This window comes from Zosterops lateralis (genome assembly GCF_965231275.1).
Source record: "Zosterops lateralis genome assembly, chromosome: Z".
NCBI lineage: Eukaryota > Metazoa > Chordata > Aves > Passeriformes > Zosteropidae > Zosterops > Zosterops lateralis.
The window spans coordinates 422,810-439,520 of record NC_139800.1 but is presented as its reverse complement, the minus strand read 5'-3'; the positions used below and the strand labels follow the sequence as shown (position 1 = coordinate 439,520).

The 16,711-nt window shown below is 55.8% G+C and overlaps 1 protein-coding gene across 1 annotated transcript; it reads left to right on the top strand.

Annotated features, from left to right (window-relative positions):
* Nucleotides 1–4,289: 4,289 nt before the first annotated feature.
* On the top strand, nt 4,290–14,750 carry LOC310922708 (one cut domain family member 2-like; the record flags this gene model as incomplete). Its single annotated transcript, XM_083883451.1, has 2 exons — nt 4,290–5,412; nt 14,433–14,750. The coding sequence occupies 2 exons, from the start codon at nt 4,290–4,292 to the stop codon at nt 14,717–14,719; spliced, it is 1,410 nt and encodes a 469-aa protein (XP_083739577.1). The 3' UTR covers nt 14,720–14,750.
* Between the last annotated feature and the right edge of the window lie 1,961 nt (nt 14,751–16,711).

Below are 16,711 nucleotides of genomic sequence, written 5' to 3'. Positions count from 1 at the left end.
TTTAAGCAAAACTCCCCATCGATGCTCCAGACCCACATTGAACATTTCAGAATCATTGATTTTAATGGGGAGTTCTGCCCCACGATCGATGGCACAGCACAGCCCAAAGTAAATTGCTTCTTAGTATCAATATTTTATTTTTTTTTTTGCCCAAGCTGGTGCAGGGTGGAAAACCGTCTCAAAGTGCAAAGTGCACAAAGCTTTTGTTTTGCCAGGTGGGGTCTGAGGGAGAGGTGAGGATGGAAGGGGATGGAGCAGACAGTGGCTGAGGAGGAGAGGCTCTTTGGGGCTGCAGAAATGGCTTTGCACTAATAAGCAAGTATCTTAATTATTTATTTAATTGTTATTTACAAGGTGCTGGGGGCTGCCCTCCCTGCTCAGGACAGCCAGTGGTCCCTGCATTACCTCAGCTGGGCTCTTCCTTCCCTCCCTTTGGCCCCAAAACCTTCCTGCATGAATTCCTGATGGTTCAGGGAGAACTCTCCTTCCCATGACTGAATGTCTAAACAAACAGAGCTAAGGCAGCATGATCAATACCTGTAAGTACAAACCATCTGAGGTCCCAAAATCCAGAGAAGTCCTCCTGAGCAGCTCCCTCCACTGGGAGCCCCTGCTCAGCCCTGGGCTGCCAGGACAGTGTCCAGTGGCAGCCACATCCCACTCCAGCCCCTGTGCCAACAGGATGGGTGCCAAGGTGCTGGGGCTGTACATAGGACTGGGAATACATTTTCCTCTCCTCTTTTATACATCCTGGGTCTGTATTTTTGTTGCTTGCATCTCCTCGGTGAATGGTAGCAAGGCACGTGAAAACAGGCATTTGGCTACCAGGTTTACTTGTGGACTAAGCCAAAAAAAGCAAAGTGTGAAACAGAATTAACTGTGAATGGAGGCTGCAAAAACAGGGCAAATAGGAAAAAGCAGGTTTTCTGTAAATGAATGTGTATTTATTTCAATGGTTCTACAGTTCCATGCCTGACGGAGTTGTTTTCGATAAAAAAAGAGAAATGCTAAAAAAAAAAAAAAAGAAAAAAAAAAAAAAGAAAAAAATGCCATAATTGTAATAAAGGTTTCAATATTAAGGGCCATGCTAAAAGCACTGTTTATTTTCCAATGGCTGATGTTCCTAAAGGGCCAGGGCACCTCTCAGGTGAGCGGTGGGAAGGACGTGCTGCACGTGGAGCTGCTCCAGCCTCGGCCCCACAGAGAGCCTCAGGACTGGGGCTGGTTTAGGACACAGGCTGTGTGTGTGTCCCCAGCAGGGGCTGGAGCCTGGCTGCACAGCACGCCGTGCCCTGGCTCCCTCCTCACCCTGCCACGTCCTCGTCGTGAGCATCGGGGAGCCCTCAGTGTGAGCCCGTGGTGTGACGTGCCTGCAGCATTGCCTCATGTGCCATAACCCCCTATTGAATGCATTGTTTTTAAATAAAATGGTTTCTTGTGCATTTGGGAGTCTGTAAAACTGCGCTGCCTCCGCTTCTTCCTTATGGTTATTTCCCGAACTGCTGGGGGCCACTGACAGGTTTTACTGGAAAACTCCACCAGAGGAGTTGCCAAAGGTGTTGCTTAATGCTCCCTACATTTCATTATGGAGTGCAACAAGCCTGGTGTGACGGATCCAATTCTGCACTCGGGTGGAATACGTGGAGGTAAAAAGTGTGGGAATGTGGGCGCTGATTGGCTCAGGGTATTTGCTCATTACGGTGAATTACATCCCCAGGAACCTCTTACAGCCCACTGTTCCAGGTGCTCGCTGCTTGCTCCAGCACTGCAGAGTGTCCCCAGTGGCTCCTGGCAGGAATTCTGCTGTGCTTTTAGGAGTTCACATGAACTCCCAGCACAGGCACAGGAGCAGAGCCACGCCAGTCTGTGCCATCTGTGTGCCTCCCACCCTAATACCCACCACAGCTCATCAATTTATCCTTGAGACCATCTTGGCAGAGAGACAGGGATTTGTAGTCCTATAAACCAACTTGGGGATGGGGATGGGATAGGAAAAATCCTTTTCTTCCTCTCCCATTGGTAAATGTGAGGAAGGCTCTGCTGGCCACTGGTGCTGGGGCTGGAGGGTGCCAGTGGCCAGTGTGGATTGAATCCCCCAGCCCCATGTGCCTCCATCCCTGGGAAGGTGTCCTGAGGGGCTGGAGCTGCTCCCTCGGCAGAGAACGGGCTTGTGACAGCAGTTTCAAAATGCCAAACATAACACTTGCAAGGTTTGTATAAAAGCAGGTGAAAATGACACCTGCAGGCCCTGCCAGCTGGTGACAGCTGCTCTAGAGGAGAACTCCCTGTGCCTGTGCTGTGCCCTGCACTGAGGTGTCACCCTGGAGTCACCCTTTCCTGCGTGGTTTGGGCGCCAGTGCTGCTGGACACTACAGAGACAAACCCCAGAGAACAAAAGAGGAGAGGAATTAAATTCCATATTCCCAGGGAAGCCCCAGCCCAAAGCAGAAGGATGCTGGGCAGAAGGAAGCTCAGCCAGGCCAGGGTTTGTCCCACCCTGCCATCCCTGGACACCCCACTGCTCCCTCTTTGGGGGGGAAACAAGGACACCTGGCTGTGGCACGGGGAGCCCCGGCTGCAGGCAGAGAGGAGAAGGAAAGCTAACAAAGAAACTCCCTCCTCCCTCCCTCCCTCCCCCAAGAGCAGAGGGAAAGCCTCTGGCAAAGGCAGCCATGCAGGCAGGGAAGGCTGTCCCGCTGGGCAGCCGAAGCTCGCTGGGCTGGAAGCAGCAGCAGCCGCCACCCGGCTCCCGGCACTGCCCCCCGTGCCCAGCCCGGGTGACAAAGGACCCTCCTGCCTCTGGGGACAGGCACAGCCCCCTCGGGAGGGACCCTCCGCTCTGGGTACAACCACACCACGCGTGGATATTTACACCTTGATCCCCTGGAAGAGTTTGACACGAATTTGGAAAGACACCAGAACTGGGCACTACGGTGTGTCACAAAACATCCTCAGGGGACGCAGCCGGCAGGTGCAGGTTTGGAGAGAAAAAGTCAAAGGCCTGATGGATTTTTTGGAGAAGGCAAGGCAAAAAAGAGGAAAAGAGAGGAAAAGAGAGGAGACAGACACCAGCACATCTGCGGCACCAGATCCCCATCAGGATCTGCCCTCCCGCTGCCCACAGAGGCAGCTCCATCTCCGGGGGGCTGCACTCGCCTCTTTCTTCCCCAAATCAACTGCAACTTTTGCCTTCCTTTGGGAAGGACAAAAAGATTTCACGCATAAGTTGCCCTGAACAAAGGCACCTCACGCCAGGGCTTTCTTTTCTGTCTCCCTTTCTTTTTTCCTTCTTCAGCACAAGCTGGCAGCGGGAGGAGTAGCTGGGGTGGGGGGACTCCACTCCAAACCCGCCTGATTAGTGCCGAAAACAGCTCAGAAAACACACACTGTGAGCTCCAGAGACACTGAGATTGCAGCCTGGAGAGAAAGGGACCGTTATCCTTTGGGATCCAGTCTGCAGGGAAACTGGGTGCTGTCACACACAGCCTGTTCACAAGGAGACACCAGGTGCTCTGGAGAGTGGCCTGCTGATGGAGAGCCAAAAAAAAGTGGCATTTCTCCCCATTTCTAAGTTACTCTTTTAGTAACTGGAAGAACCCAGTGGAGGTGGGACTTTCACAATCCACCCCGGGTGGCTCACGGCCATCACACCGAATTAATGAGCCCCAATTCAGCCGCGTTTAAGGTAATTAATAACTAATAACCAGTAGCCAACAGCACATATCGGCGCTGTACCTTGGTGTGCAGCAGCCAACAGCACGGGCCGGCTGTGGGAGACACAGCGGGGCCCCGGGAGCAGCCGGCTGAGGGACCGGGGCTTGCGGAGCCGCCTGCCGGGAGGAGAGCCGAGCGGCCCCGCTCTACGGGCACGGCGGAGCCCCGGCCGCTGCCGGGAGCGATTCCGGGCCGGTTCCGGGCCGATGCCGGCGCCCCGCACGGTACAAAGGCCGCGGGGTCTTTAAGGCGCCGCCGTCCCCGCCGGTCCCCTCAGGGAGGCCCCGCCCCCGGGGCGCGCCCGCCAATGCGTTTCCCGCGCTGCCGCCGCCCTCACGCCCTCACGGCCTCCCGCCCTCACGGGCTCCCGCCCTCCCGCGGTGCAGGCCCGGCCCTGCGGGCGCGGCCGGGGCGGAGCGGAGCGGCCCCGGAGAGCTCCGGCCGCCCGCAGACGGCGGCGGCGGCGGCGAGGCGAGGACATGGCGCGGGGCCGGCGCGGCGGGCCCGGCTGAGCCGCCGCTGCCCGCGGGGCGAGAGGCCCCGGGCCGCCGGGCGGCCGCCGCCCCGATGAGCGGATGAGGAGCGGGCGCGGCGGCCGGCGGTGCCTGGGCGGGGAGCCGTGCGCCATGAACCCCGAGCTGGCGATGGAGCCGCTGGGCAGCCTGCACGGGGCGGCGGGGCACGAGCCGGAGCTGATGGGCAGCCCCAGCCCTCACCACGGCGGGCGCGGCGCGGGGCCGCTCCGGGTGCCTCCACCGCCGCCTCCGCCGCCGCCGCCGCACCAGGAGCTGCCCCCCGCCGCCCGGCCCGCCATGGTGCCCAGCATGGCCTCGCTGCTGGACGGCGCCGCCGAGTACCGGCCCGAGCTCTCCATCCCGCTGCACCACGCCATGAGCGTGCCCTGCGAGGCCTCGCCGCCCGGCATGGGCATGAGCGGCACCTACACCACGCTGACGCCGCTCCAGCCGCTGCCGCCCATCTCCGCCGTCTCCGACAAGTTCCACCACCCGCACGCCCACCCGCACCACCACCACCACCACCACCACCACCAGCGCCTGCCGGGCAGCGCCGGCGGCGGCGGCTTCGCGCTGATGCGGGACGAGCGCGGGCTGCCGGCCGTCAACAGCCTCTACGGGCCCTACAAGGAGGTGCCGGCCGTGGGGCAGAGCCTCTCGCCGCTGGGCAACGGGCTGGGCCCGCTGCCGGGCGCCCAGCAGGGCCTGCACGGCTACGGCCCGCCGGGCCACGACAAGATGCTGAGCCCCAACTTCGAGGCGCACGCGGCGATGCTGGCGCGGGGCGAGCAGCACCTGCCCCGGGCGCTGGGGACGCCCCCGGCCATGCTGCCGCCGCTGAACGGCGCCCACCACCCCGCGCCCCCCGCGCCCCCCGGGCCGCCCCCCGGCCGGGAGAGGCCGCCCCCCGCCCCCGGCCCGCAGGGGAGCGGCGCGGGGCAGCTGGAGGAGATCAACACCAAGGAGGTGGCACAAAGGATCACGGCGGAGCTGAAGCGCTACAGCATCCCGCAGGCCATCTTCGCCCAGCGGGTGCTGTGCCGCTCCCAGGGGACCCTCTCGGACTTGCTGCGGAACCCCAAGCCTTGGAGTAAACTCAAGTCCGGCCGGGAGACGTTCCGCAGGATGTGGAAGTGGCTGCAGGAGCCGGAGTTCCAGAGGATGTCTGCCCTGCGGCTGGCAGGTAGGTGCGAGCCGGGACCACCGGGGGACGGAGCGCGACCCTCGGAGCCCCAGCGCCGCCCGGCCCCGCGGTCCGTCCTCCACCGACCGGCCCGGCCCGGCCCGGCGCTTCCCCGCGGGCTGTACGGAGCCGGCCGGACCCCGCTTCCCCTGGCTCCGGCACCGCGCACCCGGCTCTGCCCGGCGGGGCTCGGGGCTCCGCTCGTACTGCCGGGCTGCTCTCCAGGGCCGGGTGCTGAAGCTGCTGAAGCTGCGCTCTCGGCCAGCATCCCTCCTGCCGCTGCCGGGGCGGGCCGGGCGGGGGCTCGGCGTCCCGGGACAGGCGGGGCCGGGGGCAGCGGGCGGGGGCCGAACCCCTCAGCCCCCTGCTCCCCGCAGCCCCCGGACCCCGCAGCTCCCCGCAGCCCCCGGTCCCCGCAGCCCCCGGTCCCCGCAGCCCCTGGTCCCCGCAGTCCCTGGTCCCCGCAGTCCCTGGTCCCCGCGGCCCCCGCAGCCCCCCGCAGCCCCCGGCCCCCGCAGCCCCCCGCAGCCCCCGGTCCCCGCAGACCCCCGCAGCCCCCGGCCCGGCCCGGCCGCATTGTCCGCGGAGCGCGCTCGGGCGCCCCCTGGCGCGGTCACGGAGCGCCGCAGCCCCCATTGTTCTGCGGGGGCCGCGGGGGGGGCGGCGGGCAGGGACCCCCGGTACCGACCCCCGGTACCGACCCCGGTATTGAGCCCTGCACCGCCCCCGGCACCGCCTGCACCGGAGGGGAGCGGGACAGGGCCGGCGAGAGCTGTCCCCGCCGTGCCGGCTGTCCCCGCGGGTCGGTGGGTGCCCGCAGGTCGCCCCCGGCCGGTCCCGAGCGAGCGCGGGCAGAGCTGCCCTCCCGGTGCCCGGAAACTGAGCCCCGCGGCCGGGGGTGCAGAAGGACACGGGGGGCTGTGGCACGGGCAGACACGCAACAGTGGGGCAGACCGCAGCAATGGGGCGGGGGCCAGGGGCCGGGGCGCTCTGCTCTGACAGCCGCGAAAATCCGGGGATATTTGTGCCACCGAGTCCGTCCTTTTATTTCCATCGATCCCGACGCGGGCAGATGGTTTCGCGGTGGGCAGGCACACAGCGGGCTGTTCCCCGGGCTGCCCGGAGGGGCCCGAGGGCACACGGGGGTCTCCGGGATGGGGAAATGGGCACAGAGAGTTCCCGCTCCAGGGGCAGGGCTGGGATGCGGCGGAGCGGGGCGAAGGAAGAGGAGCCGCGGGTGATTGATGGCCGTAATCCCTGCCCGACCCCTGAGAGAGGTGCTGCGGGTTAAACACCCACGGCCGGGGGTCTGCAGAATCCCAGAGAGCGCTGGGGCTTTCCCCAGGTGCGGGGCAGTCGGGAGAGGGACTCTGATCCCCCCTGGGCTCTAAAGCCGGCTGCAAACTCCTCTTCCAGCACCCGCGGGAATCCCTCGGTTCCTCTCTGTCTGCAGCCCAGTCTGCCTGTGACAGGGGTGCGGGAGGGACGGGAGGGGTTTGGGTGTTTTGCCGAGCACGCGGTGATGTCGCCTTCACAAACAAACGCGCATCGAGAGGGGAAATCGATGCAGATAATGTTTAGAAGATTAAAAGAGCATTAATGCTGGCAACGGGAGCATCAACGCGTGGACCCAGTTTTCATTGATCTGGAACCTGAGCCGGCTCGTTTCCAGTAACGTGGCTGGTGCTTTTCCTTCCCAGCACTGGTCCCGGGTGGGGGTTCCCCTTGGAGCTTTGCATATGGGGCAGAAAATCAGGAATCACGGCTGCATGCAGAGTTATGCCTGTGTAATCCTGATCTCTGCTTTACCAGTCCCCCGAATGCCTCTGCATCCAGGAGTAAAGTTTGGAGAGAGCTCAGGTGCTGAGCTGAGCCAGGGACTCCCCGTGGAGCGGGAAAGACCTTTGCAAATTACTTCTCCCTTCAGGAAATCGATTATTTTAATTTTCTTTTATTACCACGTGTGAATATGCGGCCCCATTGCCTCAGTGCTTCCTTCTCCCCTTTTACTCACTTGCTTAAATCCCTCTGAGCGTGGGGGGAAAGCCACAAGTATTTCAGGCTTTTCAAAACAAAAAAGACCCACCAGCTATTTCCCCCATACTCCTGGAAATATTTTCCCAAGTGGGGTGCAAACCTGCTGTCTTTGAAGGGAAATCCTCCTCTCCCTGTGGGAGCAGTAGCACTATGGGTGTGCTTAGTATTTATTCTTGTTATAGAAGATACATAGTGTTGTCTATTCCAGTCTATTCTAACCTAATCTAAAATAATGTTATTATTTCTGTGCTTATTGTCTATTCTTGCGGGTCTTTAAGGCTCCTCTGTCAGGGGGAGTTCTGGGTGCTCTGGAGCTCCGAGCACCTTTTGGGGTCCCCGTCTTGTCGCCGGGGGAGCTGCGAGGGACAGCCGGGGGCTTTGGGAGCCCCGGACAAAGGCTTTTGCCTCAAAACCCGGGACCTGGTGCCCAGAACGTGCCGGGAGAGCGGGGCTGCCCTTGGACGGGGAAAGCGGGGCCGAGGGACAATCCCGACATTTCTGCGGGGTCAGCAGAGCTCCTTCCGCGGTGCCTTATTGACGGTGAAACGCTTTGGTACCAAAACACCATCAAAGGTTCAGCTGTGCCGGAGCTGTCAGGACCACGGAGAGCGGCGGGGAGGGACCAGGGAAGGGAAGGGAGGAGGAGGAGAGCGGCTGCCGCAGCCAGCAAAGACCTCGGGGCAGGAGGACTGGCCCTGTCCCTGTCCCTGCCCGTGGGTGACAGTGCCAGTGTCACATCCCAGGGCTCAGCCCCTGCACGTCCAAGTGCCCCAGGCCGAGGGGAGAGGTCTCACACCCTTCCTCTGCCTCTTTGTGCCATACCAAATGTTTCTTCCCTGGATCTTCAGGTTATTTTGTTGTCTGTACCTCCAGCTAAATATGAAGGCGCGGTAACATCTATGTCAGGCACATTACCTATTTATAAAGCTATTTCTCAGCCTTGAACTGAATATACAGGTATGTAAAGGCTCTTTGAAAGGTGCTTAGTGGCCTGAAATATTGGTGCCCTCTCCAGCTATAGATTAGTGGTTGTGTTTGAACAATCCATGCGGTAAATTGTGGTGCCGGCTGATAAATTTTATTTCTCGTGTAGCGACTTTCCAAAATAATATCCTGCCCCCCAGCCCTTGGTTCCACATCATTTCTGAAGGCGTTTCTGCCGCACAGAAATCTGAATCCTGTTTTTGCCAAGCAAAGGGGGTTTATCGATTTCTTGATTATTTGATAAAGTTAATTCTGAGTGCATTTTGGATTAAATGCATTTCTGTGTTTCCCCCCCTACTTTTAAAAGGAACAATTAATTGGTCATTGTGTGTTACTCATTCTGAAGCTGTTCTTCACTATTTGTTATAATTTTTTTCCCCCCACCATCTCTTTTTTCTCCTGTATCTCTTGCCCATCACTGTTTGAACTGAAATATCCCAAACACAATTATCCCTCTGCAGCTGAAAATCACCACAATTTATTTGTAGCGAGGAATGCAAAAAGGGGAGAACATTTTTTTCCCAAAAGGAATTATTTCCCAGTAACTGTTATTGGTTCTTCCCACACTGTGTAGGGGCGTTTTTGCTGTGCTCCCTGCTCATCCTCGGTGCTGGATTATCCACAACCCCTTGTCCTGGATGCTGCTGCCATCCAGCAGCTGCCGGAGCTTTCCCTTCCCTCCCAATTAGCCGTGCCGGGGGGATGAGAAGCTCCCTGCAGTACCCGCAGGGCTGTGCCGAGCCTGTGAGCGCTAAAGGCAGCTCACACTCCTCTCATCACTGCGGCTCCCCTGGAGCTGCCTTCAGAGCCGAACGGGGCTCTGCAGGTGAGCAGAGAATGGCTCTCAGAGGGAAGGCAGGCCTGAAACGACATCACTTGTCCTGACAGCCTGCCCCTTTCCTCAGCAATCTCCAGAGGGGGATTTTTTACCTAAGCGATCTCTTTCAGGGCTTACAGGTACAAAAAACCCCCTTAATGACTGGCCTTAATCTCACTTTTTGTCTTTTAAATCCTTTGCTTCTCATCTTATCCCCACTAGGCACAGCAAAAAAAAAGAGCACTCCCTTCCTTCTGATAGCAACCTGTTTGTATTTAAGGCTCCCATCTTGTCTCCTGTCTCCTCTGGAAAAAGCCCGTCATACCTGGGCGATGAATATGCAGGGAAAGCACTATATCCAAGGGGACAGATGATACATCTCTTTTTCCGAGGTAAAAGATTTTGTATCCAGCTCTATCAATCTTGCAGACTTCTGCATAAAAGGCTCTGTGATTTATAGAGGGGTTTGCACACAGAAATCATACCAAACAGACTAATCTCAAATGGGTTTGGTGATAACATCAGCCAGACAACTCGCTGATGGCAGAGAGAAATGCAATCAAAACAGAAATTGGAGCGTTTGGGGGTTGTTTGGGGGTTTTGAGCTATAAAATCAAACTGCTCCATTGTGGAAAAAAAGAAAGAGACTCAAACCACTGGTAAATGCTGCACAGAGGAATTATTAGACAAGCGATAGAGGCTGGCAGGTTCCCAAAACACAAATTGTCTCCAAGACCAAAATATCTCTCAGTAAGCAGGGAACATATTTATGAGCAGCGGTGATTTTCCAGCAGTTCTCATCCCCTCATAATGGGATGGGAGCACGGGGCCTGAGCCGAGGCATTAAGCTTTGGCAGCAGCACCGGGCTGGCTGCAGGAGGTGAAGGAAGAGCAGAGGAAGTCTTCCTCCCTCGGAGAGCTTCCCACACACCTTCTTCTTCTTCTTCTTCTCCGTGTTCCTTTCCCCCGGGCTTGTCCTGCCCACTCCTTCCTGTGGCTCCTCTCCCCTCCCTTCCCCAGCTCCACCCCTCTGGAGCCCCAGAGGGAGGAGAGACCCTCTCCTGCTAAAGCTGAGCTTTCCTAAACCCCCGGGAGGGAGGGAATGGGGACTTGAGTGTGTGGAGAAACAGGGCTGCCCTTGCTTTGTGATCAGCCAAAGTGCAGGGAGAGCTCAGAGGGCAGCACAGGTCTGCCTTTCCAGAGCTTTGCTCCTGTGCTCTCCTGTTCTTCCTAACTCCACCCTATGGATAACAGGCAGTAAAAGGAAATGCTCATGTCCTTCTTTCTCCCATGGGTCAGAATTCCTGAAAACAGGAGCAACAGCAAGGATTCACTAGATCTGTCCTTCCCCTTGCAGTAACATTTCATGCTGTTGTTACTCAGCTCTTGCTCACCCACCCCAGCTTTAAATTCCCAGCCCTTTCTTGGAAAAGATGCCCAGAGTCCTTCCCTGTCTCCGCAGGAGAAGGACACAGCTGTGTTTGTGTATTTCTGGGATGTGCTGGCACATCACTTGGAGATGCTGCTCCAACAACAGGCAGAGCACTCAGCGTGGAGAAGGCCTGGCTTCATCCCTCTGCTCTGGCAAGGGGAATATAAATCCCTGTCACTGGAAAGTGCTATAATTCAGCTGGAAACTATTTAGGGATTCAAAAGGGAGAATCTCCACCAAAAGACGAATCATAAATCTCCCAGGTGTTGGCCCTGAAGGACTCTCTGAGTGCAGCTGGAAGGATCCAGGGCTGTGCTGTGCTGGACGGTTCCAGTGGTACCCAGAGGCTCCTGTGCTGAGGTGGGTGTTGCAGAATTTACAGCAGAATTTACAGCCCAATTCCAGCCATCCAGCAGATTTACAGGAGACTAACAGCCTGAGAGCTCTGGCGTGCCAGGAAGAAACATAAAGGAGCCACGTCCCCAAAACAATTCATCTTTTCTTCCCAGAGAGCTGCAGGGTGTAGGGCCTGGAGGGGAGAGGATTCCCTGGGATTGTGACAGGATTGAGAGGGTACCAAGAAAACACCTTCCTGGCTGCAAACACAGCCAGGCTGTGAGCTTCTCTTTCCTGTGGGCACTGCAGGAATCCCTGGATCTCCAAACAGGGAACACCTCAGCATTGCAATGGCTGAGCGAGCAGAATTAACTTTGTGCTACACATCCAATCTGTTTTTTCTGGATAAATGCCACCAAGGGCATTCCTAGGGTTTCAAAAAACGAGGAGTTTGATGTGTGTGCAGCAGCTGGGATGAGCAGCCCTGGCTGCCCACCCCGACAATGTGATTATTTGCATCTTCATTCTGATTGCTCCTTGTTCCATAATGATTTTGTACACAGCGGAGTACTTAACCTAATTTGTATTGATCTCAATCGCTCTCATTCGTGCATACTTAATTCAGAGAGGTAATCAGATTGATTTCTGAGGCCTAGTTTTTAAGAGATTGTAGTAACAGGGATGTACAAAGGGTTGCTTTAAGTGGATCACAGCAAAAGGAAAACATTTGAAATCTTTAGAAAACGTTTTGATGGTCATTTCATTGTGTTCAGTGTTAGCAGAGTAATTACATTTCCCTCACATTGAGGCCTCTCCAAAATGCAATAGAGGAGCAGTTTTAGTTCCATCAGACACATAACTGGGTTTGGGTGGCTTTGAGGAGCAGTTTTAGTTCCATCAGACAGATAACTGGGTTTGGGTGGCTTTGAGGAGCAGTTTTAGTTCCATCAGACAGATAACTGGGTTTGGGTGGCTTTGAGGAGCAGTTTTAGTTCCATCAGACACATAACTGGGTTTGGGTGACTTTGCACCCACACAAACCACTGAGGTGGGATCAATATTCATGGCTTGTCCTTAGGAACGATGGAGAGTGAGGACATTCTCCTGGATTAAGGGAATATTGGTCTCTGCTTGGCTCCTTCTTACCTTTGCTCTTTGTCTCATGACTGCAGAGTCACTTCAGCCATTAGTAAAATCATCCAGAACCAGAGAGGCACAGGAGCTGTGTTGGTGTTTCCAGTTTCCTGGCAAGTGGCTCCAGTTCTCCCTGGGACTCCTCCCTGGCCTCTTCCTCCTCCTGATGCTGGTGACATTCATGTCCTCATGTCTGTCTCCCTCCGGGAGAAGTGTAGGAGCCCAAGGGAAGCCCTGGAGCATCCCTGCTCCGTGCCTGAGGGCTCAGAGGGTGGCCCTGAGCTGAGCACTAGATATTCTGGATATTTTTCAGGATTTGTGGCTGTTTGGAATGCCTGGGCTGGCTAAGTTCCTCTCTTGTGGGGAGGCAAATGGAAAATCAGAGTCATTGTTGCAGGCAATCAGACAAATGAACTGTTAGCAGGGAATTCAGTGTGATGATACTCAGGGTGTCACAGCACAGCACCCTCTTAATGCCCTTCGTGGGGCTCTGCTTTGGTCCACACTAAGGGAGGCAGCACTGACTCCAGTTCTGAGCAGTTCCTGTATAGTTTCTATGGCAGAGCATCTTTAATCCAATGCAGAAGAATTTTTTTTGTTTATTTTTATGCTTTTATGTTGAGGTTTTTGTCCACAGTATGGCTTTCAGTTCTTGCTGGTTGTCCATTTTCTTCCATAGGATGTGTTCAGGTTCAACCGCAGCTAATAAATCAAATTGTGCTTAGAATCCAGATGGTCTCTTCCCTTCCCTCTGCTGTTAAAACCTTTCTCTTTCTTCCCGGAAAATCACTTGATTTTATTAGAGTGCTCACCCCATTTTTCTCTGCTGAGAGATGCACGTCAGGTGCAGCCTTTGCCTTTGTGGGGCCTTTTCAAGAGCAAACTCAACAGTTCAAGGAAAGTATTTACTGAATGCATCAAAAAGCACCTACCTCTGCATTATTTATTATCAGATACCAATAACTGTAAAACGCAGAGTATCTCAGGACATAAATTAGTGATGGTAGGAAACACTCCACTCGTCCCAGTGTCCCGGAACCGATTAGAAGCTGCAGCAAAGATGCTGGTGCTCATCATGTCCCCAGCACTGGGGACATCACCACGTGGATTCTGGACTCGTGGCCGAGTAAACCCAGCCTAAAATCTGCTTTTGCAGCTCAGACAGGCAGTGGGGTGTTATCTGTGCAGTGTCAGAGAGCCCAGGTCCTTCCCTCCTGCTGCCTCTGGGGTAGTGTCTGGGAGAAACCTGTCTGGCTTTCAGCCCCACTCTCAGGACCAGCCTTCTCTTTTGCTTTGGGGTATTTTGAGGTCTGACCTTCACCTCCCTCCCAGAGGCAGCTCTGCTGCAGCCACTGCAATTTGGCAGCTGGGAGGGGTCGGGGTGAGGCACTCCAACAAAATCCTCCAGTTTCCTGCAGAAATACTGGGAGGTCCTGCCCCTGCACAAGAGGAGGCAGTCAGTGCCACAGTGCCTGAGCCAGGCTCCACACAGCTACAGCCCTGACTGGGTTAATTACAGACATTTTCACAGTCTGACTTTTACTTTTGGGCCAGCTTCATTTTGCATTCCAGACCTGCAGAATTATTTAACAGGGCTGCTTAAAATCCCGCCCGCTTATCAATTCTCTGGGCTCATTTTGTCCCAGCACATTACCTAACCATGTCAACATATGGATTTTCTCTCTGTGCCCGGTGCAGACGGCCTGGGCAGGCTATTTTTAAGTGTGGGTGTGCTCCGGCAGTGGTATTGGTTTCAGCACTTGCTGTTCTCTCTCTGCTAATAAATACAGAGCAGCTATTAATACGGATGGGTTTTAGGATCCATTAGCATGGCTCAGCGATGGTCCAGCACTGCTGCCCTGCCTGACCTGAGCTCTGACGGGTGTTTCTGCCTGGCTTCACCCTGGGGACATGCCCTGGGAAGGGGGACAGGCAGTGGGAGAGGTGCCCTGGGGTGGTGGCAGGGCAGGGCCTGGTGAGCCGGTGCCTGAGCCCTGCGCTGGGAGGCCGAGCAGGCCCAGGGGGTTTTTCCTCCTGGTGGTCACACAGAGTTGTTTTGTAGCTGGGGTTTGCTTTGGGCTGTTTAAAGGGACAGAACTTAGGTACAGCTGTTATTCCTGGCTATTGGGGATGTCAAGGCAGCGCAGCCCACTGGATTCCTCTGGGAGCCCTCTGGTGCCATGTGCCAGAGTGGTGCTGCCTCAGCCGGTGACACTTGCCCCCACCGTGTGACAGTGCCTACCCTGACACTTTCTCTCTGTCTCTGCCGCCCCCTCTCAGCCTGCAAACGCAAAGAGCAAGAGCCCAACAAAGAGCGGAACAACTCCCAGAAGAAATCCCGCCTGGTTTTCACGGACCTCCAGCGCCGAACGCTTTTCGCCATCTTCAAGGAGAACAAGCGCCCCTCCAAGGAAATGCAGATCACCATCTCCCAGCAGCTGGGCCTGGAGCTCACCACCGTCAGCAACTTCTTCATGAACGCCCGGCGGCGCAGCCTGGAGAAGTGGCAGGACGACCTGAGCTCCGGGGGCTCCTCGTCGGCGCCCAGCACCTGCACCAAGGCGTGAGAGGGCGGCCTCGCCGCAGGGCCCCTAAAGCACAATCCCCCCGCAAGCCACCCCAGCCCGGCTGCTCCCCAGGACACCCCCACGGCTTCTCGTCACTCTGGGCAGGCGCAGGCTCCACCTTCACCTCTCTCCCCACACGATGCAATGCTCAGGACAGGCGAGGCAGGTCTGAAGCGTTCTTGAGGCAGGTTTCTCCTGAGCCCCAGGTTTCCGTGGCCGGCGCCCGCCGTGTGCTGGCCACACCACCCCGCGGCCACGCCACAACGGAGCACAAAGTCGGATACTAAAATCCCAACGCCCTGTTTTTAAACTCAGGCATGCTTTTGTTAAGTGTTTTCGGGGAAAAAGAAAATCAGATTTAGATTTTTTTTTGGTTTTTTTTTTAGTTTAATTTGATCAGCTTGTTCTCGGATCAGAAAAGTTCAGTTCTCTTGAGCTCACAGTATCAAGCACAAAGCCGGTAGCTACAGCCGTGGTCCTGCCCTGGGCTGCCCAGGGCGGCCGTGCCAGCCGCAGCCTGACATCCCAGGAACACCACGGAGACGGCACGAGCCTCAAGCACAGCTGCCAGTTCCTCACAAGCTCTGTGCTTGTACCTAATGCACACTCAGGAGGTCGATGGAACTGCTGCAGTTCACGGAGCAAACACAATGTTTTGGAAGATCTCGATTAATTTGCATTATTACATCCTTTTTAGTTTCTGGGGGTCCGGTTTCTCCTTGGCAACGGCTGTTACCGAAACCTTTTTCAGCCTTCAGTGTATTTTTGTTAATTTTATCAGTATTTTATGGTACTTCCAAGCAGGAAAAGCAACAGAAACGAGCCCTTCAGATGCCACCAACCGTTTCAGACGTGCCGCGTTTCGCTCTATCGCATCCCTAAGTTCCTTTATTCCCTGCCAGCTCCCCGAGCCGGCAGGAACACAGCACACCAAAGAGACAGGATTTCTGCAAGCCAAAGATGTTTATACCTTGCCATTTCTCTTAGTCGTGGCTGGGGAAGCCTGGCAAGCCCCAAGCCCCGTGTCCAGCGCGGGGCGGCGGAACGGGCGCCGGCCGCTGCCGCGCTCCGCGAGAGACACTTGAGACTTTTTTTTATGTGCTACTTAATCGAAACCAAAGAAACGTTTTTTCTGCACCTACTTCTTCTGCAACAAACTGTTCCATTGAAAGATAAAATGAAAATTTAAAAATAAAAAAAAAAATAATAAAAAAAACCAAACCAAGGAAGCATGTCAGGAAGCAAACGAGTCCCACACTGTGTTCTACAGACATCTTGGACATTTTCGGAAGCAGATCTCAAAGAAAGGGTTGACAAGAATGAGAACAAAGCAAAGCCAGTACAATTGCTGCTTCATTTGACAACTCAAGTCATCTTAAAGTTGAAGATTGTCTTTAATTTGTGCCTATGCAGTTTTTTCAAAAGAACAAGGAACAGAGCAACCAAAACCTCAACAGCTACCATACCAAAGATGAGAATTCTCACTACTTGTGTTTCTGTTTGTTTCTCCTCTTGCACGACTAATGCACATAAGCCCACTGATCTCTGGACAGGTAACCTCCTGTGAGTCTTTGTGCAGCCAGAAGGGTGGGTGTATTTCTGTTTTCCCTGTTTCTGCCCCCCACGGTCTCTCCAAGAGCTGCATGGACTCCAGGTGCAGGATGTTGGGATGCTGGTGCGTCTCCTCCCTCCAGGAAACACTTGTGGGTTGGCTGTGACTTGTGTGTTGGTCTCCTGTGTGTCTGGAGCTGTGAACAGCCACCTTCCTGTGTGTGACATCAGTTCAGTGACCTCCACCCCTCCTTTCCCTTCCCCAGGGATAAATCTTGCCATGTGTGTTCCCATCTCTGTCACTGTGAGTGCTGAGCAGTGCCACAGCCCAGCTCCAAACCTCCACCTGAACCAAACCCAAGCATTCAGCAGTTCCTGGGGCAGGTGTTTCTGACAGATTAGCCTTGTAATGTTGTTTGATCCAGGTCATGATGATCCACA